The following is a 26,846-nucleotide window of genomic DNA, read 5'->3' as shown; positions in this document are numbered from 1 at the left end:
GTCGCAAGTTGACCCCAAATCCTTGGAACAGTACAGCACTTTAACGTTTGTCTCAAAAAAATGCCACTCACAATGTGGCGGTGACAGCTTTCCACATCCTTTCGTTTTACCTGATGCATTGTGTTGCCACCTGTTGTTGGGAGGTTGTAATATCAGGCTAGTACCATAGTTGGTTGCTGCGATGTTGGGAGCCATGGAAAATAGTTACAGATTCGTGGATTAGCAGAAGAACAGATACTGTCTTTACTTGAGTATACGAGGCTTGTCACTGCGAGTCTGTTTTATTGTTTTAAACGGTGAGATAATTTTCCGGTTTAAAAATGTTTAGCTAGCTGTGTTTGAAGCCAGCCACAGCTTGCCTTGTTGACGTTTGTTAGCCTCTGTAGGTGTACAAACGGTACCCGTGCAAGTAACTAAGAAGATAGTAGATTTCTAAACGTTATGCTGGATTTTTTATTTTATATCAAATATTTTATTACGGATATATTTTAAGTTGTCTGTGTTGTGTGAAGCTGGGACCAAGCTAATGGGTATTAGCCACCTAAATTGTTAAGACATACAACTTTAGCAACTTGTTAGCAATGATTTAGGGTAAGCCTAATACTAAAAGTGAAAATACTTAAGTACAATACAAAAATATTGTATTGTTTGTTGTCATGGCGACTCGTGGTTGGAAATAAGTCACAAACGTTAGGCTAGTGGAGTTCACCAAGCATCAAGTCTAGTGCGAACTGATAAGAGTGGCTACGACAATGGCTGTTGTTTCACTTTTTACTTGGTAACGAAGGACCTAACTGGAAGCTCGTGCTAGCCTCTCGCGCCGTGAAGAGACGGTCTGTCCAAGCGGGCCATCACCACCACGCACAACCCAGCTGCAGCTAACGCTAAGCGACAGGTCACCAATTAACCATAACGTTTTTTTTCTTTCTCGTAGAGTTACGGAAAAGTTACACCGTGGAAGGTTAATGTTTGTCGCAAAGAAGTATGGACTCATGTCAACGTTAACCTCTAACGTTTGGTGTTACAGCTTAGAATAATAATTATGTTTTCGTTTTTGGCTAACTGATTTGAAACCGGTAAGCAGTTTTGAGCAGTCTTTTTGTGATAATAATCAATATTACATACAAATCTAATTTTAAATTGTTGTCGAAAAAACTCATTTGTGCCTGTTGTGAATACAAACACAGTAGAAGTAGTACACTGATGAACATTCGTTATAAATTATGATTGAAGTGAAGCAGTTTATGTAACAGCTCTCTTATTTTGGGGTTTTGAACTGAATTTTCTTGTTTTCCTGTTCTGGAAATTGACCCTCACACTGTTTGTTGTTCTTTCCAGCAAGCTGTAAGTGGGTGACATGGCAACCGGAGGTGCTCCATTTGATGACAGTGCAGAAGAGTTGCAGACCTGGACAGCACCCAATGGCAGTCTGGAAGACAGACTGAACAACATGGTAAGGGCTGACACTTAACACAAAGTCCCACTTACACATCGTTTTTGGCAATACAACATACAGACCTATGGTACCAGTTATTTTCCTATTATTTTATCTGTACATTATACAATGGTTTGTCAATCTAGCTCCTTTATAGAACACTCTTTATCAACCTTAATAAAACAAAAACCAATTGAATGTATAATCTTGCAATAATAACTGTCAATTAGAAGCAGTCAATGTTTGCTGGCTTCAAAATCAGATATTGGGTATTTGAGCAAAAAATAAATAAATAGTCTTGTAATTTATATCCTCCATTTTAAATTAAATAGAACTGCATCTGTCCAGCAAGTTTTAATTGAAGGCAGACATTGGCACACCCAAATCTGTTTTTTATTACATTTGACAAGCAAGCATCTTCAAAATTATCTTCTTATTTCTGAGAGTAGACCAAATGTATATATTTTTTCCCAATAGTGTCCAGAAGAATGTGCAAACTAGACACCATTCTTTATTAAGGCAAACATGCAAACCCTTCAAGTTTTAGATGTACAATGATTTATCACTTTCCTACAAAAAAAAATGTGACTGGTTTATTTGTTGGATTAAAGTATAAGTGTATTTTATTGTTGAGCGGGTAAAAACAATACTCAATATAATTTTTTGCTTGTTTTTCTTTTTGGGCTGCGATTACTTTGGACTTGACAGTTTTGGCCAAAATAAGAACAAGTTTGCATTCCTAATGTAGAGCCTGTCTGGAGATACAAGGCTTTCTGTTGCCATTCATTTTCAATGCAAAAATCATCATTGCAGTTTTAATACCTGTGATCCTCACTGAGCTTGCCATTACGATAAATGTCACAAAAAGTGTGATTAACATTTTATATTTGCGTCTCCCATCATTAGTCTTTGCAGAGAAGTTTTTTTTTTATTATTAACAAACAACATTTCTTACGTTTGCTGTCGTGTTTGAGCAGAACTGGGGGATTCAGCAAAAGAAAGCTAACCGGTCGACAGAGAAGAACAAGAAGAAGCTTTCTGCAACAGTGGAGAGCCGCCTGACCAATGATATTTCACCAGAGTCCACCCCAGGGGCCGGCCGCAGGAGAACACGCACTCCTCATTCTTTTCCCCACATCAAATACACGACCCAAATGTCTGTTCCTGACCAGGCTGAACTGGACAAGCTGCGCCAAAGGATCAATTTCACAGACCTGGATGAGGTAGACATCACAATGTCTTTGACGTTCTGGATCCACATGAAGTATCTAATAAGAAAAGTAGCTGAGGGGACTGACTGGGAGTGACTAACTAACTAAGCCTACCTAGAGCAGGTTTTGGTGATCAATCCTGGTGTTTCTCTGAAGTCCAATATTTTATTCAATTTTTTTTTTTTGTTTTTTTTTTTTTTCGTGTTGTGTAACTGTAGCCTATTAATGTGCGTAAAATTCTGTCAAAGTTCCCCACAGTCTCAGATCTACCTTCAGGATTTGCAGTTGATTTGTTTGGCTTTAAAACCCCTTTCATACATGATTTACTGAATCAGGAAAATGCCTGAAACATCATTTGTCAGAAGATCACATTTCTCCACTCTACTGTCATAGCAGCAGTTTGACTCATAGGAGGGTCTTTTTAGTTTACCAGCAGAATGTTAGATGATGCTCTTATATCAAATAACAGCTTCATGTTTTGTTACTGAAAACCATTTCCTATTAAATGATGTTTTGTGATATTTTTTTAAACTGTAAGGCACAAAAAGGGCATGACTGATGAGTGCTTGTACATCTATGTCGCTTGAAGTTTGAAAACGAAAATCACGGCTAAGAGCCCAAGTAATGATCTTTGTGGTCTGATCTTTGGTCAACCAGCGGAGCGTCGGCAGTGACTCCCAGGGCCGCGTCACGGCTGCCAACAACCAGAGGCAGCTAGCCGGAGAGAACAAGAAGCCTTTCAACTACCTGCCTCTGCATGTCAACACTAACAAGAGCAAAGAGCTGCTCCATCCCTCAGCTTCTGCCCCAACTACCCCAGCTATCACCAAGGAAACCAAGAAGCAGAGTCCAGGGTGGAGGGAAACATTAAGTCCCGTAGGTCCTGGCAAGGAGTCGCCAAGGATGAGTCGCTGTGGGACAGACAGAGGACTTCTGATGCAGAGAGAGTACGGGAGGCCAGAACCCAAAATAGACAGCAGCCAGGTAATTCTTTGTGGTTAGAGACGTCTGTATGGCAGTGAGCAAGTGTTTGATGCTATCAAAAATAGAAAAACTTGCAAAACAATTGAAAAGCTAGCATTTTACATTATTACCACAAACTTCAATTACTCCCGGATGATGTGGCTGAAAAACCTGTCAGTCGATATCAATATAATTGATATCGATTAGTTTTTTGTTTTAAATATCTGAAGTAACGCCAAACTGGTGGCATGACCGTTGCTGTTGTACCCACAGTTTTCACTCCATGCAACTGAAACTGGAACCTGAAACTGCTGCTGCACACAGTACTCAGCAGGTTGTTGCTAGGTAACCAAAGACTGAGTAAGTGAGTTGAAGCCTTTCCTCGTCAGAATGCCAGAATGTTGTGTCGTTCTGGATCGGAGTTCAGTGAATATTGTATAAATGACATATTGAATATTCTATCAGACACATTATTTATTGATATTGATCACATCATATGTCTGTTGTGATATATATTGTTATAGATTTATAGTCCAGCCCTAACTTCAACGCATGTTATTTTGATGGACCAAAACAAAAGTAATGATGAATTGGAAGTAAAATTAAAATGCAGCTTTTTATTTAATGGTTTTCAAAAAATATTACAAACACAAATACAACAAATGTGAGGTGTGGCTGTGTCAGTACGGAGTAGAACCAGGTTCTGCTGAAGCTGCACTTGCTCTGGGTTTATCTCCACCATTTCAAAGCAAAAGTCTTGGCCTGTTTTTTTTTTTATTATTATTTTTTGTAAAGCTAACTCAAGCTTACTAGAACTTTAAATACCTGACATATCTGAGATCATAATGACTTGTTGTCATGTCAGTCAATGATCCTAGATCTCCCACCTTCATCCTTGCTCTGCTTTTTGCTTTTCTCTAACTGGACGGCTTGTGGGGCCGAGTCATATTTTGAGCAGAAAGCCAAAAACATTCACTGCAGAGTTTTAAAAATTTCTTTAAAAAAAATATAAATTGAGAGCCACACCATTTACTTTAACTTTGGTTATTCACTACTTTGTGTTGGTCTGTCATATAAAATTGCAACAGAAAGCGACAAGATGTGAAAAACCCTTTGAAGCAGGGTGAAAGCTTCTTTGTGTCTCTGTACGGCTGTGTATTTGTACATGGCAGTTCTCTCGACTGCTTGGGGAAAAACCAAAACTAGGATGAAAGTGAGGGAGAGGTTGTGCAGCTAAAACCAGACCATATATAGGACAGCTTCTAAATATGCCACCAATGGCGCCCTGCGAGTATCTTGCCCAACCCCCTCTCAGCCCTCGTGTGTACCAGTCACAGCTATATCTACAGATGCTCACCTAATATTTTTAGGTGTTTTTCTTCTCTTCATCACAAACCTCCACCATACTTCCATTTGTGCGCTCTCAGGTGGTGAGCAAACTGGTTCAGATTCGGGAATACATCAGTAAGGCCAGCGCCATGAGGGATGATCTGGTGGAAAAGAATGACGTTCCCGCTAACGTTGAGCGTCTTTCTTACCTCATCGACCACCTCAAGGAGCAGGAGAAGTCCTATCTACGCTTCCTGCAGAAAATGCTTGTAAGTGTGTCTGGTTTTCTCATGCATATCTGTAATGTTTTTTTTTTTTTTTAATGCTTTAAGACTTTAGCTAAGTTACTTCAAAGGAATATGGCCTGAGTAAACAATTCCTCAAAATCATAAAGAAAGAAACCTGTTGCTGGGTGGCTGACAGGTGTATGATTTTAAAGGGGCAGTATTATGTAAAATCTAATTTTTTGAGCTTTACATGATGTTATAATGTTATTCCCTCACCAAAAACTTACCTGGAGTATTTCTTCCATGTATGTTTGAGAAATCCTTGTATCTCCCTTGGCAACCATTCATCTCTGCAAAACGTTTTGTGGGATCTAGCCCCGCCTTCGAGATGCAGCTCCTCCTCGGAGCTGCAGTTTCCAAGCTTCGGCCCTTGATTGCAACTTCCTCACTCGGTTCCTTCAGACTAACCAGGAGTATTTAGCAAACACCTGGTGGAACTGCACGTCTGCTGAGGTCATTATAAGAGCTACTTCTCTGTAACGCTGGTCAAAACGTTGATAAAAAGTAAATAAAGGAGCCACGTTGTCCTAAAGGCAGAGGTTTAGAAAGAGCAGGAATTTTCCAATTTTAAGGCACTAAATTATGAAGTCAGTTTTTTAAAAGTAATTTTATATATATATATAGCATTTTTATAAAGTAGACATTAACATAGTTACTGGATTGTGTTCTAAAGGGGCCTATGTGCCAGGAAAACGCATAATTGTTCTCCTTTGATGTTTTAAGTGGAATATGTAAAAGTTAACTTCTTGCATATGTATTCTCTCTGGGGTTTGGTTCAGATTTGTATTTTTTTTTAGTTTTAAAATTTAGTTATTCCATTTCTTCTTATTGTGTTCTGAAGTTTAACTCGTACAGTTACTTTCTTCGGCATGTAGCATAAGTTCCTGATGAATGTTTGTGACTTTTCTCCAGGCCCAGGAGAGTGACTGTGAGGTCGGGACGCTGGACTCCGCGGTTGGATCAGGGTCACTGGCTGACAGCTCCTCCCTTAACATTGAGGTTCAGTCTTCAGATGCTTCAAATATAACAGTGAGTACATTTGTGGGAGATTGTTTAATATTTTAAACTTTAAATTCCTAGGAAACTACAACACTAAAGGAAGATCTAAGCGGATGTTATTAGTTAATCTACTGGAATCTAACAAACCGTTTTTCTGCCCAACCCGTTTGTGCATACTTCTTCACCTTTCTGTTCCTCTGAACCATTGACCCTTGGTGCTTAAAATTTTGTATTGTGAATTTTCAGGGTGGTAGGACAGAGGGTGTGCATGCTGACCAGAAGGAGGAGCTGGAGAACCTGCGTAAGCAGCATGAGCTGCTGAAGAAGATGCTGGAGCAGCAGGAGCAGCTCAGAGCGCTGCAGGGCCGACAAGAAGCTCTAATGGCCATGCAGCACAGTGCAGAGCAGGCGCTCGCTGTGATCGAAGACACAGGTGATGTACAGGCCCACAGAGACACACGTTTTCAAACTAGTTCTATCTGGAGCTTAGGTAGATCTTTTCAGTCACTCATCATTTCAGTTCCATTTCTTCTTTCCTCACAAACAACTTTTTTAGATACATTGTAGGAATAAAACTGAAATATTCATACATACACTTTTCTGTTTTGGAGCTAAATGTTTAAATTTTGGGAATAAGTTTTCCAAAAATATTGTCAGAAAGACACTTGATATATTTTTTGCTCTTTTAACATTTGTTCTCGCCTGCAGTCGTGACAGAAACCACCGGCAGTGTTTCCGGCCTGAGCATCACATCAGAACTGAATGAAGAATTAAATGAGCTGATTCAGCGTTTCCACAACCAGCTGCATGACTCTCAGGTACAGGAGAAACTGTATCTATGGGTAAGTTACCATGGTAACTGCCCTGATATATCCATACCTTCTTTAAAATACTCAAACTGTGTGCTGACCTTTCATCTAGTGCTGGCCACAATAATTAACATGCATATTAAAGATGTACAAAAAGTCTTAAAGTACAGTGTGAGAGGTTTGCTGCTGGAAAAAAAATGAGTTAAAGATCTTATTACAGATGCTAATAAATGTAGCTGTTACCGTAAGTATTAAAGCTAGTAGATTTAACATTAGACAATTAGTTAAGAGGTAAGCTGCTGTCTTCCACCAGACCAAAACGGTGCCAGATAACCGTCGTCAGGCTCAGAGCCTGTCCCTCTCCGGAGAAGTGTCCTGGTCCCGCCCCCACCACGCTGTTGGTCCACCTCAGCACAGACCGCTCCTCCACTCCGCTTCTGGCCCGCATGCCGGTCTGGACGCCGAGGGAGCGGCCCCCAGCGCCAAACTCACCAAGTTACAAGAACTTAAAGACAAAAAGCAAACAATGGACAAGATTCTGCAAGAGTTGCATTCACTGCGTGACCAGACCCTGAACAACAACCCATGTATGGTTCTTTTTCAGCCTTCTTTTTTTTTCAACCTTAGTGCAGCTTTAACCTTTAAGAAGTGGTGATGAATTTCCTGTGGGGTCCTTCAGGTCGGGGCTTGTCAGCACAGTGCAGTCCAAGTTTAGGAGGATCTTCAGATTGTACATCAGCTCTCTGCTCCAATGCAGCCTCCACTTCCTTTCAGCCTTTATTCACACAACAGGACGGCTCCGGTTCTTCAGACAAGCTCAGGTACAAACACACACACAGCTATGAGCTCAGGGTCAGATATGAACAGCAGAGTGTTTTGAAGCATAGGTGAACTTTCTGCTGTCCATCACCTGCGGACCAGTTTTAGTTTTCCTCTGCTAAATTAAATTTTTAGTGTTTTTTGAAATGCAGTCCTGGCTGGAAACTTACTTTCATCCATCAGCATTATCAATGTGATGTTACTTTAGGATTTTTGTGTTTTTAACTTTTACAAAAAACGGCTTACATATTTAGGCAAGTTTGATTGTGTATGTAATTCTTTTTTCTTTAATTAGCACTGTGCCAGGAAAAATGGAAATGAACATAGGAATACATATTTGGCTTGATAGTCTTTTAATATGTGAAATACTGCATCCAAAAAAATTTATAGAACCTTCCCAACCTATTTACCTATACAATGTAACATAAATGATCATTTTTAACATAATCAGGCATTTAATTTTCCATTTTATTTCTGATCTTATTCTTTTTTTGATCATATTTTTTTCATATTCTGTATTTATTCAATAATTTAATAATTCCCTTTTTTAAAATCATATATTGATTTATTTTCTACATTTCTTCTTTGCACTATCCTCCTGTTTTATCTTATATTTACAGATTTTTTTATTTCCTGCTCGGTCCATAAAGTGTTAATAGGGTTTAAACATTAGATCACCTCATTTTTACTTTAAACGCCATTGAGGTTGTGTTGTCGTTGCATAGTCATCCCCCACAATGCAATGGGATGCCGTCTTTAAATAAACCATTAAAAGAAGCAGAAATGTAACACTTGTCCAACTTATGAGTGAATATAAAGTTTTCCACTGAAGCTGCATTCATCATTTTGTCTCATCTGGCAACAGGAAGCTGAAGGAGGTCCATAAGCGCCTTAATGAACTGAGGGAGTTGGTTCAGTACTACGAGCAGACGTCTGATATGATGGTGGATGCCGTTAATGAAAATGTGAAAGAGGCTGATGATGATGATGATGATGAGGAGGAGGATGAAGATGAGACGGAGGATGGATCCATGTTTGAAACTGTGTTTGAGTTGGAGCATGAGAATCGCCATTCTGGTGCAAACCTTAGGTGGGTGGGAAAAATAACCGACCGAATACATGTAGAAATGGTCTCTGTTTTTTTTGTTTTACAAGCGACTTTCTCATTCGATTTGGCATGTAATTATGGCTAAATGTCGTCATGGCTGTCAGTTGGTCACGTTCCATACTGATCGTCCTGGACTGCATCAGTGATGCTCCCCTCTGTGTCTCCAGAAACCCACCGCGCAGCAGTAACCGGGCAGACTTGAATAGCCTGACCAATGGCCGCAGCTTCAGGAGCGGCACCACAAACAACCAGGACGGTCGACTCAACACCGAGTGTGAAATCAACAACCGAGCAGCAGCCAACCTCCGCAGCCTCAACGTCACCACGCCTATAGGTCTGCTCAAGCAACGCACAGTGACACTTTTTGCTGGATGATCAGTTGTCCCAGAAATTATTGCGATGAATGATAATGTTGTTTTGAGAGCATTTTCAGGTAATATGTTGATAATGGCATAATAATACTTTAATAGGTTTTTCCTCTCAAAGACTAATATGCTTTTAATTTTGTCCACATAACTCCACACTGGAACTGGAAAACATTTTAAATATCCAAACTAAAACCACACGCATGCAACCAAAACCATAAATAAAATGGATTTTGATGTCTCTGTGAACAAAATTGCCCTTCAAAAAAAAAAAATCAAAATGGAAATTATCAAGCTCATTTTAATTTGTCATGCGATTAATAGATTAATTGCTTATTATTCATTCTTGTATGTCTGCAATATGGGTGAGTGATATTGCCAAACAATAATGTCAATAAATTTTATTAAATATCTTTAACAATATCATAGATAATATTCCACATTTTCTGCCTTTTTCTTAAATTGGGTTTAGCTAAACAAAATATGTAACTTCAAAAACACAGTGTGTTAAAGAAATATAAAATAAATATAAATGTAAAAAAAAATTTTAAAGTCTGAAAGACTAAGTCAGATTTCAGCTAGCAGGTGTAAAGAAAAATACTTAAATGCACAAATGAAACACTCTGGTACGGTTCAACAGAATATTAGTTTTACAAGTTTTACTAAAAACTGTTGTTAAATTACATTTTAAAAGTTCTATTTGAGATTCACTCATCTTTAGGTTTATGTGAACATGACCTTATTTACCATGGTTTTAACTTTTATCTTGATTTAGAGTGCCAGTACAACAGGGACCTCCCTTACGTGCAGGTAAAGGATGAGGATGATGATGAAGACGGCGTGGATAATGATGAAGGAGGCCGGGCCATTCTTCCAGACAGTGCATCGGAGTCCAGTCGAGGGAGCAGCTTTGGGAACGCTGCGGGTTTCCCTCCCAAGGTTCACCGCCAGACGGCGACGCAGAAGCTGAGGCAGCTGCAGGAGCTGGTTGCCATGGTTCAGGTACGACACGCAGAGTCTGGCTAACTAACTGGATTGGTTGAACTGAAGAACATCAACTAACTTTACTAAAAAGTTTTCCACCTGTTATTAAAGCACTTGTATCATCTACCATTATAGTATTTTCCCAGAACATTTGAATTAAAACTTTTATTGCTAAACACCCATTTCTCGCCTCAAGTACATAGAAAAAAAATTATGTTATAACAGAAACACTTGAGCAGTCATTTGTGAAGGTGTTTCATCTTCACGTTTCCCTTGATTAGCAGAACTGACTGTTTTCTTTATTTTAAATCTCTCTAGTTAAAACAGATGTTATTATTTTCAATGAGCTGGTTGCTCCTGTAGCAATCAGCTCCTCCTGGTGAATTGTTTTAAAAGTGCTTGGAAGCATAAAGCAGTTGTTTCTTTAACAGAATTAATATTTTTATCATTTTTAATTCTTTGTAAAGAATAGAAAATGTAATGTTGTGATAAAGAAACAATGAGTCTGTGGATCTGTTTGTGACACAGAGTGATGACACAGATGGAACAACAGCCAATGACGAAGAAGCTTTACACCAGCAGCCCAATAACACCCGACCTGCTGTGTGCGGGGCCTCAGGGGCCGGATCCAAACAGAGTCCAAGAGACCTAACTCTCTCCATCAAGGCCAGGTGCAGTAAAATGAACCGTTAGCATCTAGTCCTGCAACTTGTTGTTGAGTTATGTAATTATCATGTGTTTTTCTAACAGGGAGAAGCTGTACGAGGAGAAGTTACGTCAGCAGAAGCAGGAGCTGAGGCAGCTTCATGAGGAGAGACAGAGACTCATAGAAATCCAAGGAAAGATCCAGGACTTGCAGTGGACCTGCCCCGACCTTCCGGTATCTGATTCTAAACAGCTAAAAGTTTAAATTACAAATTTGCTTGTCCAAAAGTTATTGAGAGTTTATGTGTACTAAATTGTGAAAGAAAAAAAAAGTGAAATTCTGTTTCTTCTCTGGAGGAAATCCTTGACGTAGAGTCCTCCTTTAGATCAACAAAAGCTTTGGGAAGGAGCAGCACCGTCCAAACTCTAGGCGTCCGATTTGCAAAATGTAATGTAGTGACGTTAGGATGGAGACATGACACTTGACATATTTAGAAGATCAGAAATAAGAGAAGAAATAAAAATAACAAACTAATTAAAAGAATTGAAACAAGGAAACAAAGATTAATACAAATCAACAGTCTAGAGATTGTTTAAATTATGTGAATGACAAGAGAAAAAGTCACTCTTAATAAATAGAACATTTACCAATATATAAAGAGTAATAAAAAATATCAAAGAATTATTCCAAACCCATTATTAAGAATTATTCCAAACCCACACGGCCGAGTGGACGTGTAATGTGATGTGCAATATTCTCACAAACAGGACCCGCAAAGGTGGACAATGTATTTTAAAATTAATTTGTAAGCATTTTGAATTGATTCAGCATTCCCAAAACTAGGAATATAAATTATTCATGGAATCTTTTTTTTTTCTGGACCTTTTAGTATGAGACAGATAATCTGTAAAAACATCAAGCTCCTCCATGAGCTAGTATCATAATATGGATAAATGTGTTGCTCCTGGTGACAAACAACCAATCAGAGCCAAGAGGAGGATCTTAGCGATGTTAATCACATTCATGTATGTGCTGCTCAATGTGCTTTGGACGGAGAGACAACTTACACAAAAACTGTTTATCCATCGTCATCATGCTAACTAGACTTAACATTCATGACCGGCTTTGTTGTGGTGAACTAGCTGTAGCGTAGCAGAGAGAAAAGGAGAGAACATGAGCACTGTGCACACGAGCATGACTGACAACGTTAACACCCTCCTCCTGGCTCTGATTGGTTGAGCAGTGTATTTCTAGAGTATTGGGACAAAGCAGAGGAGCTCGACATTTTTTTTCCTTTCACAGGAAGAAACATATTGTTTATAAAAGTTACATACTCTAGCTTTAAAGCTTGCACCAGTAATTAGAAACATCATGCTAATGCTAATGGGATTTGATCATTTGATTTAAAAGTAAAAGTATTTCCTCCCCTGCAGTCGTCTGTGTCCAGCACAGGCAGCCAACAGGGTCTGCTGAGGAAGGCTCCGCTTGCAGCTTCCACCCCTGCTAACTTCAAAGCTTCTCCTTCCCCGGGACCCAAAACCAACTTACCCGTGCTCAAACCCACTGCTCAGGAGGCAGCTTCTTCTTCCGTCACTGACAACGAGGTAACAGATTCACACCCTCAATCTCCACCCAAAACACTTTCCAAACCGTAAGCATCTCGTCATGAGGGCTCTCCGTTTTTGCCCCGCCAGCAGCTTTGGTCCGAAATGAGGCGGAGACAAATTCTGCGAGAAGACCTGCGACAGCGGCGAAAGCAGCTGGAGTCACTGATGGCCGAACATCAGAGACGTAGCGGTTTCCGTGACTCCCCCTGTCAGATGGAAGAGCAGGAGGGGAGTGCTACTCTCTCGCAGTCCATCAACAGGGATGAAAGGTAGGAGACGCACTTCCTGTCAAATCAGTTACAATGTTTCATTTCTCTTGGGGGTCAATAAAGTACTTTTGAGCTTGACTTTTGTGAATAACTGTCTAGTTTAAAGCTCTGTTGTCATCCTGGTATTATTGTTTGAAGTATTAATTGTTGTTCCACCAGCAGCTACATGTATTCAGGATTAGCTGATATCTGAGGTTTATTATTGCTGACACTGATCTAATACAGAAAAACAGTACTGGATTGATTTAAAATGTTTAATTTAAATGCAGACAAAAATGTACTGAATTACAAATGAATTTGATAAATATCCACTAGTACAGCACACTTTAATACACCAATAGCTTCCCAAGCTTGGTCAAGCATGTAAATAATAAACTGCAACAAACCTTTTTCCAGTAGTTCAGAAAGTGCAACTAGACATTTTAAATATAATGTAAAATAAATAATAAAGCGTAGAATTTGGCTGAATACATCTGCCCTCATGGTCTGGGAAAACAAATTTAAATTAAAAAAAAAAAAAATAGTGACCGATACGGATATTACTATTGGCTCGGTGCGTCTCCTCTCATGATTCTCATTTGTTATTAGAACAATGGCCACATGGGGTTCCAGTCCTTGCAACCTGGATGATGAGAATGAGGAAGCGGATGATTATCACTCTGAGATGTGCGCTGAGGAAGAATGTACAGAGAGCAGCTCCGATGATGACATCCACATCTACTCGTCAAGGATGAACCAGAGCTCCTACAGTAACAGGAAGAATCAGGGAAGGTGAGTCCAGCCGGCAGAAGGTCCACACTTTGACTGTTTTAGGCCTGCTGGTGTGAGATCTGTCATCTCTTTCTCCGTCTGTGTGCGCTCAATGCTTCAGTAACCTGAAGCCTCCGGCAGCCTTTTCCGGCGACGCCGAGGCTCATCTTCACAACGAGACGAAGGCGAAGGATCAGAGCCGAGGCACGAAACCGCCTGCAGGCCAGCATGGAGGCGTCCGACGTCAGGAGAACCTACGCTGGGCCTCAGAGCTCTCCTTCGCTGAGGGCTCCATCCACTGGCAGGAGCAGATAAACCAGCTCCAGAGGCAGCTGGACTTCAGCACCAGCATGTGTCATACGCTCCTGCAGGACCAACAGGTGAGTGATCCAAACAGACACATGCTCTCTGTTTGGACCTGGTTCTGACAGGTGTCACTGGTGGATGTTCTGGTCTGATTCAGGATGGAATGGCTGCATGTTCACATCTGAGCTGTTGGACCAAAATTCAGAATCTCAGACTCTCATATGGTTTCCAACTATGTAAACATGTTGACTCATTCTTCTGACTCTGGCAGCAATAAATTCTGTAACAATCTGAACAGGATGACCAAATTTCAGGAAAATGAAAATTTCAGGAAATCTGAGCCCAAAGTAAAACCGTGGCTCTGTCTCAGGATGCACCCGTCCACTTTCTTCACTTCTGATACCGATACAAATATCTGAGATTCAGTACCGATCCAATACAGGAAAACAACACTGAACTGACTTTAAACCTTTCTTTTTGTACTGAACTACACATTTATTTGAAAGCTCTGCACCAGTCCAGCATATTTCAATACACCAACAGCTTCATAGGCTTAGTCAAACATGTAAAACCAACTTTAATTTGTTCAGTCAGTGCAGTTAGGAGTAGAACAGCCAAAGTAAAATAAATAATAAACTGACAAGGAAAAAACAATAGGTTGATAAACATTCAAAGAATAAACTGTAACAAACATTCTTTCAAATGGTTCAGAAAGTGCAATGAGAAATTCCAAAATTGGGACAAATACATATATTAATAATTGATATCAGATCAGTGCTTCTGTAAATGTATCTAATTAGTCCTCAGATTCTTTTTGGAGGAATATAACTCGCATATCACAAGTCTTTTCTATATATACAAACATAGCAAGATGGAAACCGTGTGACTGCAGCTTTACTCTCCAGTCCATCATATCTCACCATAGACTGGTTTATTGATATCTTTAAAACATTCTCTAACAGATGCACTTGTTTAATCTAAAACTGTCATAATAAAAGCAGCTTCACACGCTAACCCCGTGTCTGAACAGCTTCTGACTGACAGCTGTGCTGGTATTCCATCATGATATTTACTCAGTCAGTGAAAGTGATGCTTTTTGTCCACAGACTCTGTCATACATGTTACAAACCCTGCTGACGGGTCAGTACAGCGTCTTACCCAACAACGTGTCGTCACCTCAAGTCCACCTGGTGATGCATCAGCTCAACCAGTGCTACACCCAGCTGGCCTGGCAGCAAAGCAACGTCCAGAGGTGGAACGACAAACTTGTATCAATAAACAGGAGTCAGTTCTTTAAGATGATTTGTCTGCAACGTTTCCCTTTGCTTTCAGGCTGAAACAGGTTCTGAACGACCTGATCCGCCAGCAGCAGCAGCAGCAGCAGCAGCCCTCCCCCTCAGCAGCAGGTTGGCAGACGCAGAAGCGGAGTTCGGCTCAGGAGTCCGGTCCCAGCTCCTCCGCCTCCCCCGGCATCTTCCTTCCTTTCACCTCTACGATGCATCCTTCAGCTATCAACATGGCGAACTCCGCCTTATCTCCGTTCTCCCCTGGTATGGCATTCATATTGACCAATTTTTGGGGCTTGTCTTGCCTGTCACAATAAGCAATTAATCAATTAATTGCATGATAAATTGGAACAAGATCAATAATTTTCATTTTCATGACGTAGAATTTTTCTTTTTTCGCTCTTTTCGTGAAAAACTGCATGACCAAAGTGTTCAGTGTGGTGTTTTGGTTTCTACTAGCCCTTTTTTTTAAACAACAATTTTGTTTACAGAGGCTTCATAGTTCATTTTATTTGTTGTTTCTGTTGTTTTGTTTATTTATTTTGAATATTTAAAATGTCTTCTAATTCCATGTATTAAATGTTCGTTAGAATTGAAAGTTTATTGGTCTTTGAGCGACTATTCTTGCATTATTTCCATTTTGTTACCTGAAAATAACAATGTTATCGTTGATCATAACTCCTGACACAATTTATCGCCCAGCAAAATTTATCATGAAAGGCCTAACCTTGCACAAGAAGCAGCAGATTTTTAGGTTAAAAATTATCCCTTTTTTTGCAATAAATGAAGAATAGGAAGTCTGAGGTTTTTTTTCTTCTTTTTTTCTTGCCAGTGTGTTAAACTTTTCTCTTGTCTTTCATCCTCACCTGAGGCTTCAACTTGTTCCCGCCGTTCCCTGGTGCCATGGGTGAGTTTCCTCAGAGTGCAGAAGGTCCAGCTTCACCTGAACGTCATAAACTGGATCCCAACACATCGATCAAAACCGAGTACATGGGTTTCCCTCCGCCACTGCAGCGTTCTCCTCTCAATACAGCTTCGGAAAGAGGGTAAGACAAGATATTTATTGTATATTTATTGTCTGTTATTTAGGTTTAGATTTTAATTTCTGCTTGTATTTTCATTGTTCCATTTTTTTTTATTTATTTTTTTTAGATCAGCTGCGCAACTGAACACTTCCTACACCAACAACATAACCCGACATCTGCCGTCTAAAGCGGAGCTGCAGGATTCTCCTCCCTCGTCCCCCACTTTTAACAAATCCCAGTCTAGGCACCAGGAGTTTAAGGCATCACAGGACAGCTTTTGCAGTATTCCCGATCCCGACGATCCTGCCATGGTCACAAAGACCTTCAAGGCTGGGAAAAAGGCCTCCGCACAAGCCAACCTGGCTTCTCGAAGCAAAACCTCCAAAAACAGGCGCAGGAAGAGCAAAGGGCACAACAAGAACAGCGAAGGTCACCATTCTCACTCTGCTCGCAGTTTACTAAACACGCTTCTCACATGTATGAATACATCAAGCTTAATAAAATAGATATTACCAGATTTCATCGTTTCATTTTGTCCTCCAGGTCAAGACAGCGACAGCTTCAGCAGCCCTGCAGAGTTCGGCCAGGAGATGGCAGCCTCGTCTCATCACAAAGACCAGAATCAGATTCTGTTGGACAAACTGACTCAAGAAAAACTGGACAGCAAGGCGAGGCTCGGAACCAAACGGAACGACCTGTCCTCCGGTACGGCTCCACCGCTCAACACTCCCACTATACCTTCATGAGTCCATGAATTTATTATTATTCACAATATTTTTCTTCATTTTTAGCTTCATTTTCAGTTTCTTCTGATTCAGTTATGTTTCTTTGCACATTTGTCATTGCCCTGACTATTTTATTTTGACACAAGTTGCTTTTAATTTATCCTACTCACAGCTTATGCTTGGAGAACTCCCTTCCTCTCTAACAGAATTGCATGCACAGAAGCTCCAGGTAAAGTCACCATGCACGTCTTCCATCACTTGGTTCTTATTATCTAACCATCATGCATGCCTTTTATTTACCTAAGCCCTCCCTATGCTATCTACTTTTATGTGCAACCTTTTTTGCTCAGTAAAAGTGTCATTTCTTTATTTAGTTTTGATCAGTTAAAACACCAAATGTTCCTAAGGCTGACATGAAATCTCTGGCTTGTAGATGCGAGCAGTGACTTCTCCTTGTTCGAGGCGCTGCGGGAGACCATTTACTCCGAGGTGGCCACTCTGATATCGCAGAATGAGTCGAGACCCCACTTTCTCATCGAGCTCTTCCATGAGCTACAGCTGCTCAACACAGACTATTTACGCCAAAGAGCTCTGTATTCGCTGCAGGTGACTCCCGTTCCCCTGATCATCTGTCTGTCTAAGCCGGTGTTTTAAATGGAGATGTGTATTTTGGGAGAAACCTGCGACAGGATCTAATGAGCCACCATTAAACAAAGAATGAACTGACACAAAAACATTAAAATATCAGATGCACTGCAAAAACTCAAAATCTTACCAAATATTTTTGGTCTAGATTCTAGTGCAAATATCTTAGTGCACTTGAAATAAGACAAAACTAATTTACAAGTAACTTTTCAGCAAGATGTAGGAACTAGAACGTTGTTCCTACATTTTCATGAAAATGAAAATATTAAATCATTATTTACTTAAAATAAGCTCCTATATCTTGCTGAAAATGTACTTCTGAGTTAGTTTTCTCTTATTTCAAGTGTATTGAGATATTTTCACTAGAAACTAGACCAAAAACACTTTGTAAACAGTTGTGTTTTTTTGCAGTAATGGTGTGTTTCCCACAGGACATAGTGACCAAGCACCTGGCAGTGAGGCGCGCGGCCGAGGACCAGCTGCCCCCTCTGGGGTCAGTTTTGTGGACAGCAGGCTCTCAGTCTGAGCTGACTCCCAGCCAGAGTCTGGTCACCAGTGATGAAGTGAGTTGGCCGTTAGTCGGCGTTGAGGCTGGATAATAAATCAATAACAATATATGTTGAAACAGACACGTGATCCATATCAATAGATATATATGTCTGATGGAATATTGAGTCATTTCACAGAACCACAGAGCATTCTGGGGGATGGCCAACAACCTGTTGCTAGGTAACCTGTTTTGGGTATTGTGTGCAGCAGCAGTTTCGGGTTTCTCCACAGTGCCTCCATAACTGATTAAAAATAAAAAACGCCATGAAATGAAAACTGCGGATAAAACAGAAAAGGTCCTGCCACCAGTTTGGCATTATTTCAAATATTTAAAACAAAAAAACTGATCAGTAATTACCGATATCGACTGACATGACTTGGACTAGGCAGGAACATGCTATGATGCTCTTTCTTTTTCGCTCTGTCTGCGTCTCTCTTTCTCTCTATAGTTTTCTCTTTTTCTCTCTCTGTTTCACTCTCTCTCAATTCTGATTAGCTTCTCTGTTCCTGCTGTAGAAAATCTTCCCTGAAGAGTTACCTAATTTATTTTTGAGTTTTATTGCTTTCAATTAAAGGGGCCTGGATACATACCAAATACGCTTATTGTTTTCCGTCCTTAACAATTGTGCACTACTTTGTTTTTACTCTCAGGTAAAATCCCAATAAAATTTATTAAGGTTTGCGTTTGTAACGTGACACAATCTGACAAAGTTTGAGGGCTATGAATACTTTTCCAAGGCACTGAACTCTCTATCTGTAACCTTTTTGTTTTCTCATGTTTTAAATTTCCTTTTATTCTCTCCTTCAGCCCTTATAGCCAACCCCTCCCTCCACTTCCTTAACATCCTCCCTCTTCTATATTTAAATGCATCTTTCATTAGTTTCTCACTCAGCCTTGTCTCCTTTCATCTGTCTCTGTCTTGTCCCCTGTCATCCTTCCATGTTTCTTTATTCTCTGATCTTAATTTTCTCTCGCCCTTCTTCATTGCCTTTGAATTTGACTCGACAGCAGAGCCTCAGAAGCCCGTCTATAAAAAATGACCCTCATCTCTCTGCGTCTCTTTTGCCAGATTAGACATGTGTTCTTTGTTCTCTCCCAAGGTCCCCAGAGTTGTGCTAATTGGGAGTCAGGTCTTTTGTCTGTCTGAATATTCCCTTTGTTCAAGAGTGATGGGTGAAATGTTGGAGTTTTTTTCCCCCTCCTGATCTGTAAGGAAAACATTCTGGGGAAGTTGTTAAAGCGTCTATAAAATTGCCCCGTATTTCCCCTGTGTCCGTGGATTCTTTAGGAAGCAGGGCCATCTTTGTGCTAAAATTTCAAACTCAATATCCATCTGAAGAAAAATCCTTGATGTCACTTGCAATACCGTGGCAACATATGTTTTGAAAACACAGGATTGCATCTAGTGGAAAGGGAGCAGACATTAGTTCTACACTTGTCTACTCCCAGAATGCATCTGCCCCATTTCTGCCCCCAAATGGTGAAATACAGTAGGATTCCTGTGCTAATAAGAGAAACACAACAACCAATAATAGGTTTGATTTAGCTGTCATGAATCAAACCTTTAAATTAACACACGTTTAAAGGGTTTAGGTGGGTGGGTGAGTGGGTGGGTCTCTTTGGCTGAAGACAACACAGCTGACATCTGTCATTAGGTTTACTCTCAGTTCTCAAATTCCAGACAGCAGCAGCTGTGTTTTCATTATAAATGTGAGCAAATCTTAGTCTGTGTTCTGATAACATCGAAAAACACAATTTCACAATTCTATTAAATAAGAAATTAAATTAAAATCAGACTTGAATAAGCTTGTCTATGTGATAAGTCAGTAAAAATCAAGGCAGGGACAGATGTGAACAGTTACACGCAATATGTAATTATCAACCTGCTACCACTTCCTGTTATCTTCTACATCGTTTCCACCAGTAGCATCATCCAGCTGTTGAGCATGTGAAAAAAAAAAAAAAAATGCCGTTTCCATTTGAGTTTTTTCAAAAGTGCCGTTTCCTTTAAGAAATTTTCTTTTAAAAATTTCAGTCAGCGAAATTGAACGATCCCGTTAAAGTACAGATGAAGAAATCTCCGTGGAGAACTGCTCCACTAGTAAGAAGTGAAAGAAGCCTCTGCCAGAGGGTTCAGGATACGTGGCGTAAAACTCGACTTCGCATTCATTATGAAATCTACAAAGAAAGACCACATTCAGCACTGAAACATGCAAGAGAAACGTTCTTCACAGAAATCATAAACCAAAACATCAACAATGCTGGTGCCTCGTTTGCCACAGTGGACAGGTTGACCAGCCCTCCTGTGACTGCAGCATCTGAACTCCGCTCTACCACGACCGGCAATGACTGCACATTAACAACTCTGTTGGGTTAGGATGACAGGCGTTTAAAAAGTGAACATGTGTGTTCAACGTGAACCCTAACAAAGACCGCCTTGTTGTTTCAGGAGGTGTTGGAGAAGAACTTGAGGCATGAGCAGGACCTAAAGAGGAGAGAAGATGCAGAATCTGTTGATAACGACAGCAACATGTCAACCTCCTCCAACCTGGAACCTTTTGCTAGTGATGACCTGGGTATGCGTACACATGTTTCTGTGCTGCTTCGTTTTCTTTTTAAACATCAGGTTCAGGTTTACGGTTCACTCTCCTCTCCCTTCCCCTTTGTGTACTGACTAAGTGCTTTGCTTATAACTTGGAACTTTAACGAAGGATCTGGTACTTTTTTTTTAACAGGGCTTCTCAAATTTCATCTTTAACCAACCAGTTTACACATTAGGATTAATGCTGCAGAGTAAATTGGCTACCTTTCATTAGCCGACCTCACTGTAATCAATTCAGAGTGAGGCTGGGAAACTGTGTTCCTGTGCTGTAAAGCTGGTTGCATTAATATTCATTCCATTCCTCTTCCTTCAGCTCATTGATTGTTGAACCCTTCACGTTCTTTCTGTCTCTCTCCTTGCCCTCCTCTCTGTGCCTCTCTGACAGGCAACACGGTGATTCATTTAGACAAAGCTCTGGTGAGGATTAGGGAGTATGAGCGCATGAAGCTTAAAGCCGAGTTTAACCCTCGCAGTGCCAGCAGCAGGTCTGACCCGACAAATGCTAGAGGTGCTTCTGCTAACATCGCTGAACCAGTGGAAGGTATACGATCACATGACAAAGCTTTGAGCTCAGCACGTCCAGAAAACCTGGAGCTGTGGTTGTCTCTTTCATTGTGCTGTTGAAGCCTCCGCGCTAAGTGATGCTGTCTGTGTGCAGAAAGTGCAGCCAACGGTGTGCACTGCCCTCAGATCGACACCCAGCAGCTGGACCGGCAGATTAAAGCCATCATGACCGAAGTCATTCCCTTCCTCAAGGTACAGTAAAAAAAACAAAAAAAAACCTGTTATTTTTTTAAATCAAATGTACTGAAATTCTGGGACCTTGTAACATTTAAAACTATACAATTCATGTACAGTTTAGAGTAAGAAACTATCATCTTCCACAAAATATACAAAAAATGAGAAGGACATTTTTTTTAAAATTACGCATTAGAGTTTTTGTTTATCAGTGTGTGGAGTAGATTTATGGAATGGATTGGAATGATGAGTTAAAAAAAAGTATAAATATTTACCAGCTTAAAAAAATGTTTAAAAAGGAGCTTATTGGGAAATATGTTGTATAAGATGACTGTTTCAAAGACCAAAAATGCTATTGATGATATAAAAAATATATAAATAATTTTACAGTTAAGGAGATTTAAGTGTCATGTAATGTGGAAATAATTTAAGTTTATCTGGTTTTTGGAGACTTAAATGCTTATAAGTTGATGAGTATGAGAGCAGCAGGAAATCATAAGACCTTGTACCATCAACCTCCTCCTCTTCGAACAGAAAATGTAAAATTGCATGTCAACTAGGAATGATCATTTGATTTATATATATATATATACATATATATATATATATATATATATATATATATATACATATATATATATATTCTTTTTACTTTTTGTTTGTTCTAAATAAATAAATCGATAGATTTCAAAGTTTCCTGGAATTTTGACTGATCTGTTTTCTTGATTTAAAAAAATTTTTTTTTGAAGGAGAACATGAACGAAGTGTGTTCCCATCAGCTGCTGACATCCGTGCGCCGCATGGTGTTGACTCTCACCCAGCAAAACGACGAGAGCAAGGAGTTTGTTCGCTTCTTCCACAAGCAGCTGGGAGGAATCCTGCAGGTAGGACCAGCTTCCTGCTCCCTGCCATGCAGACCCAACACGTCGAGGCAACATTACTGAAAAACCTCTCCTTTTTGTGTCGTTCAGGAATCTCTGTGTAAATTTGAGGGCCGTACGCTGAGGGACTGCGGGGAGGACCTGCTGGTGGAGATCTCAGAGATCCTCTTTAATGAGCTGGCCTTCTTCAAGCTGATGCAGGATCTGGACAGCAGCAACGCCGCCGCCAACCTGGGAGCTAAATATAAAAATAAGAAAAAGTCTCCACAGCTCTGTAAAACAAATCAGAACCTGGAGGTTATTTACTGTCAATTACATTTTACATCCCACTTTTCTATGATGTGAAATCCCGTTGAACTAATTAAAGTCTTGTGTTAATTGCGGTTGATTAGGAGAACTCGGAAACAGATGCTGTTAAGCCTGTTTCTCCAGTATTAACTGATGAGGACAAGGTGAGTTATTGGAATAATCCAGATTTTTTTAGCCTTTAAGCAGGATTGTTGTGTTCTACATACTTTTTCTAGAGTTTATCAAATAAAATTTTTTTTTATCAAAGTTCAAGCTATTAAGCTTGCAGCCTGCATTTAATTAGTGGTTGGAAATGTTGTTCCTTCTAAATGTTTTGATGCATTTATACTGAAAGGGGAAAGCAGTTGTTTTCAGAATTTGACCTGTTTGATTTAGAACAAACTGCCCAATGTTTCTCACAGGACCAAGATGAGACAGAAAAGCAAGAATCTGGTGTCCTGCAGGAGGATTACCTGCAGACTGAGGGGAGGAGCAGCAGGAGCAGCCATGGGTCAGAAGGTGAAGAGGAGGAGGAGGATGATGAAGGACATGAGGAAGCAGCTCCTCTGTCAATCAGTAAGTGAAGCATTAAAAAAAAACAAGCTGCAGGAATTCTCAAATAATATTTCTAATATTGTTTTCAATAGTGATGCAGTAATCTGATAGTAATATTTGTACCAGTTCTAATATTGAAAAAAATTCTGAATCAGGTGTTGATGAAATTGCACCTGATCTATAAGGGCAGATCTATTCAGTCTAGTTCTATGCATTGTGCATGAGCGATATCATGCTTTATTATTTGTTTTATATTATATTTAGAATTTTTAATTTCACTTTCTGAACCATTTGAAATAAGTTTGTAGCGGTTTATTTTTACAACCTGTTGTTTTTGTCAGTTTCAGTTTGACTGTTCTGCTCCTAATTGAACTGACTGAACAAATGAAAGATGTTTTTACATGTTTGACCAAGCTTGTGAAGCTGTTGGTGTGTTCAGGTGTCCTGTTCTGATGTAGAGTTATCAAAACAATTCATTCAGTACATTTATGTCTTTGTGTTTAAAAAAATAAATGCTTTAAGTCAATCCGGCTTTGACCTGAGTTGATGTGATTTTCTTGTCTTTAGGTCTGTCTAAAGCAGAGACTCAGGCTCTGACCAACTACGGCAGCGGAGAGGATGAAAACGACGAGGAGGAGGAGGTGGAGGAGTTTGAAGCTGGACCTGTGGACGTCCAAACATCTCTGCAGGTTTCAGCTGACGGACAGGTGGAGCAGGAAGTCGTTGCGGCGGTGAGCCTTGATGAGAATGTGTTTCTGTAGCGCCAAGCAGCTGCTCTGTTCACTGAGATTTTAACTTTGTGTTTGTGCTTCGTTCCAGCTCACAACCAGCAGCGAACCTGAGGAAAAAATCTCTGAACAGAGCTGTTCAGAAACAAACGGTGAGCCCAATGTAATTTCAGTTACTTTTTATGTGAATAAAGAAGGACGTTTATGTTTTTAGTCATTTCTAGTCGGCACACAACAACATAAAACCTCTTTACAAACAAAGAAAGAAAATGAAGCATAAATGGTTAAAAATCCGGTTGATTGATTTTTCTGAAAGGCCTACGAATGATACACTGGCCTCTGTTGATTGGATTATTCAGTTATGTTTGTACTGGCTTTGTACAAATATAGTTCCTACATTCTGTTATGTTATTCTGCTGCATTCCTTAATTTGCTCATACATTATGTCGGTGCTTTAAAAATTAAAAACTGGACAAATCATCAAACCAGTCAAATAAATTCGATGCTCAAAAATTATGAGAAAGAGAAAAAAACCCAGTTTGTTCAGTAGGACAGTAACATTGCATCTCTTAGTGGATGCTCTGGAGGAATCCCAGAGCTTCTCGAGCTCTTCCCCTCTGTTCTGAATGAAGACGCGCCTGATGAATCTCCCCATCTCAGGTTTTAATGGTGCACATCTCCTCCTGTCCTGCAGAGGTCAGTAATCCAGCCGAGACCTTGAACTCCTCAGCTGAAGAGCACACTCTGGTGGAGCTCCAGAGCCCAGAGGAGCAGCAGGAAGCTGGGGCTGATGCTGCTGCTGCTGCAGAGGGGGCTGCTGAACCCTCCCATGACGTTCCCAAGGAGACGACCAGCAGCAGCAGCCCCAGCTCAGACTCGCCTGTCCTCGTTAGCGGCGACGTGAGTTTGTTTGTTGTCACTCTGCTCGACACGAGTCGTTCATGTTAAATCCTTTTACTAATGATGCTCAGCTTTCTCTTGTGCAGGAGATCGGATCGGGAAACACGAGTCAAAAGTCGGACGAGGAAGACTTCGTCAAGGTGGATGACGTTCCTCTGCAGCTTACAGTGATGTGTGAGGTGTGTGGAAGGAACTTTGCAGTCCATGACTCTGAAAGCAACCAGCGGACAGGGTGTCATGTGTGCTGTGTGCCAACAGGAGGAGCTGCAGAAGAGGATTGTGGAGGAGCAGCAGAACAACAACCTGTCCGTGGAGATCCTGAATGGGAACGCCGAGCTGCTGACCGGGCTGGTGGGGAACGCTCAGGCTCTGAAGGAACCAGGTAGGAAGGACCGAGAGCTGCGTCTCTGTTCCAAATGTACGCAAAACTTTGTCCATATTCCGCTAATGTGAAAAAATATTATCACATTAAATATCTCAATTATGGTGTTTCCATGAAATAAGAAATGCAATTAAAGCCACACATGAATAAGTTTAATGTGAAAAACAATGTTATGATCCTCCTGCTACTTCCCGTCATCATCTTCTTCATGACTTGTGCCAGTGGCAACATCCGGTTGTTGATCATGTGACTTGTGTGATGCAAAAATGTGTTCCATTGCAATTTTTCAAAATAAACCAATTTTGATACGGCTGAAAAACTACCTCATCCTAGTGCCAAAATTTTATCGGAAAACGAAAATGTTTTTTCCAAATTAGTGTTTCCATTAAACAGATTTAACTTCAAAATATGAAAACGTGTAGTTAAATGGTCAGTGGAAATGTCCTCGGATCAAAGCGTCTGGAAGCACCACCTGTACATCACTAGCTGCGTTTCTATTGGGCATATAATTGCACAGTTTGACATTTTGAAAATGGAAACACAGCAAGTATAATAAACTTGTTTTATGATTAAAAGATTGGCGCAAGGATGAGGTGTTTTTTTTTCTTTTTTTTTTTTTTACCCGTATCAAAATTTCTTTATTGTGCAAAACTGCAATGTAAACATTTTTTGCATCACACGAGTCACATTATCAACAACCGGATGTTTCCACTGCCGCAAACCAGAAAGGAAGACAGCAAGTGTTTGGATGCTCATGATGCAGCATAATTTTTAATGACTTATGTGAACAGGCTTATTCACACGTGATTTTAATTTAGTCTTTTATTTAATGAAAGCACCACAATAACAAAATTATGTTTTTATGACAATTGTGTTTTGCTCACATTTGTAACGGAAACTCGTTACAAATGTAACAAAATGTGTTTTTCCAGACACCACTGATGCCCAGAGCGTGTAAAGACGACTCCAGATGTGTCACTGCTGATTTACTGAGAATCCTCCCCTCAGTTCGCTTCTCCAATCCGCTCGTTTGGATGAGAAAAGTTCTACGTTAGCTGTGAATCTTTAAGGAAGCTCAACACTATAAGTTCATTTTATTCCTTAATGTTTGTTGTAATTTACCGCTTTGTTTGGATTTATCTCCTGCTGCTGATCACATCCAGATGGTTCTTTGGTTCTGGGATTAGTTTGACATGTTTTATTAATATTTTTATCTCTTCTTGCCTGGCCCTGCTGTAGCTCTTTTCACCATATTCATAATCATAACCATCTCTTGATGGTTCAACCAGCTGCTGTTACAACAAATAGTCTGTGTAAAATTAACTACACCCTCTTTAAATTCTAGGGTTTTATTATTTGGAGGGGTTTTTTCCTGGCAGTGTATTTAATTTTTGGCCACATGTTCCATGTTAACGTCTTCTTTGGTTTTCCACTTGAGGTTAGATTCAGATAGTTTTAGTATCTGTAGAGATTATTAAAGTTCTGGAACTGAGAGTGTACTTTATTTTAATGACTGTATGTACATATACGTGTGTCTAATGGGGTAAATAGAGCAAATCTGTTAGTTTAAGTTTTTCTGCTCAAAATGATTCCTGTCTCATCCTCAGAACTGTAATATGTTTCTGCTTTTCTTATAATAAACCAAATGACTGGA

At 40.0% G+C, this 26,846-nt stretch overlaps 1 protein-coding gene across 7 annotated transcripts; it reads left to right on the top strand.

The window, feature by feature from the left end:
• The first annotated feature begins 127 nt into the window (after positions 1 to 127).
• pcm1 (pericentriolar material 1) lies at positions 128 to 26,846 on the top strand. Of its 7 annotated transcripts, none has more exons than XM_015020222.1 (40): positions 128 to 296; positions 1,339 to 1,453; positions 2,413 to 2,658; positions 3,304 to 3,630; positions 5,037 to 5,207; positions 6,138 to 6,254; positions 6,471 to 6,657; positions 6,933 to 7,042; positions 7,347 to 7,620; positions 7,713 to 7,854; positions 8,718 to 8,942; positions 9,128 to 9,294; positions 10,101 to 10,327; positions 10,838 to 10,980; positions 11,060 to 11,189; positions 12,389 to 12,559; positions 12,650 to 12,831; positions 13,420 to 13,602; positions 13,703 to 13,961; positions 14,994 to 15,139; positions 15,220 to 15,437; positions 16,045 to 16,219; positions 16,326 to 16,627; positions 16,742 to 16,903; positions 17,096 to 17,152; positions 17,357 to 17,529; positions 18,000 to 18,131; positions 20,568 to 20,694; positions 21,106 to 21,261; positions 21,379 to 21,476; positions 22,208 to 22,342; positions 22,430 to 22,636; positions 22,732 to 22,791; positions 23,050 to 23,203; positions 23,750 to 23,913; positions 24,002 to 24,062; positions 24,605 to 24,810; positions 24,897 to 24,989; positions 25,072 to 25,192; positions 26,125 to 26,846. In XM_015020222.1, the coding sequence occupies exons 2-40, from the start codon at positions 1,358 to 1,360 to the stop codon at positions 26,148 to 26,150; spliced, it is 6,330 nt and encodes a 2,109-aa protein (XP_014875708.1). In that variant the 5' UTR covers positions 128 to 296; positions 1,339 to 1,357; the 3' UTR covers positions 26,151 to 26,846. The 7 variants fall into 7 exon arrangements, with proteins under 7 accessions (XP_014875708.1, XP_014875709.1, XP_014875710.1 ...); XM_015020221.1 differs by having other exon boundaries at positions 129 to 296; positions 12,653 to 12,831; positions 25,069 to 25,192; XM_015020217.1 differs by having other exon boundaries at positions 129 to 296; positions 25,069 to 25,192.

The sequence above is a fragment of the Poecilia latipinna genome, unplaced genomic scaffold, assembly GCF_001443285.1.
Source record: "Poecilia latipinna isolate Pla-1442-1.1 unplaced genomic scaffold, P_latipinna-1.0 Scaffold2550, whole genome shotgun sequence".
NCBI classification, from domain to species: domain Eukaryota; kingdom Metazoa; phylum Chordata; class Actinopteri; order Cyprinodontiformes; family Poeciliidae; genus Poecilia; species Poecilia latipinna.
This window is presented reverse-complemented; position numbering and strand designations above follow the sequence as displayed.

Coding starts and splice junctions, on each gene's coding strand:
- pcm1 (XM_015020217.1), top strand. CDS start 1,358: ATGGCAACCGGAGGTGCTCCATTTGATGACAGTGCAGAAGAGTTGCAG. Junction 7,043..7,346: donor ACCAGCTGCATGACTCTCAG/GTACAGGAGAAA, acceptor GTCTTCCACCAG/ACCAAAACGGTGCCAGATAA. Junction 11,190..12,388: donor GGACCTGCCCCGACCTTCCG/GTATCTGATTCT, acceptor CCTCCCCTGCAG/TCGTCTGTGTCCAGCACAGG.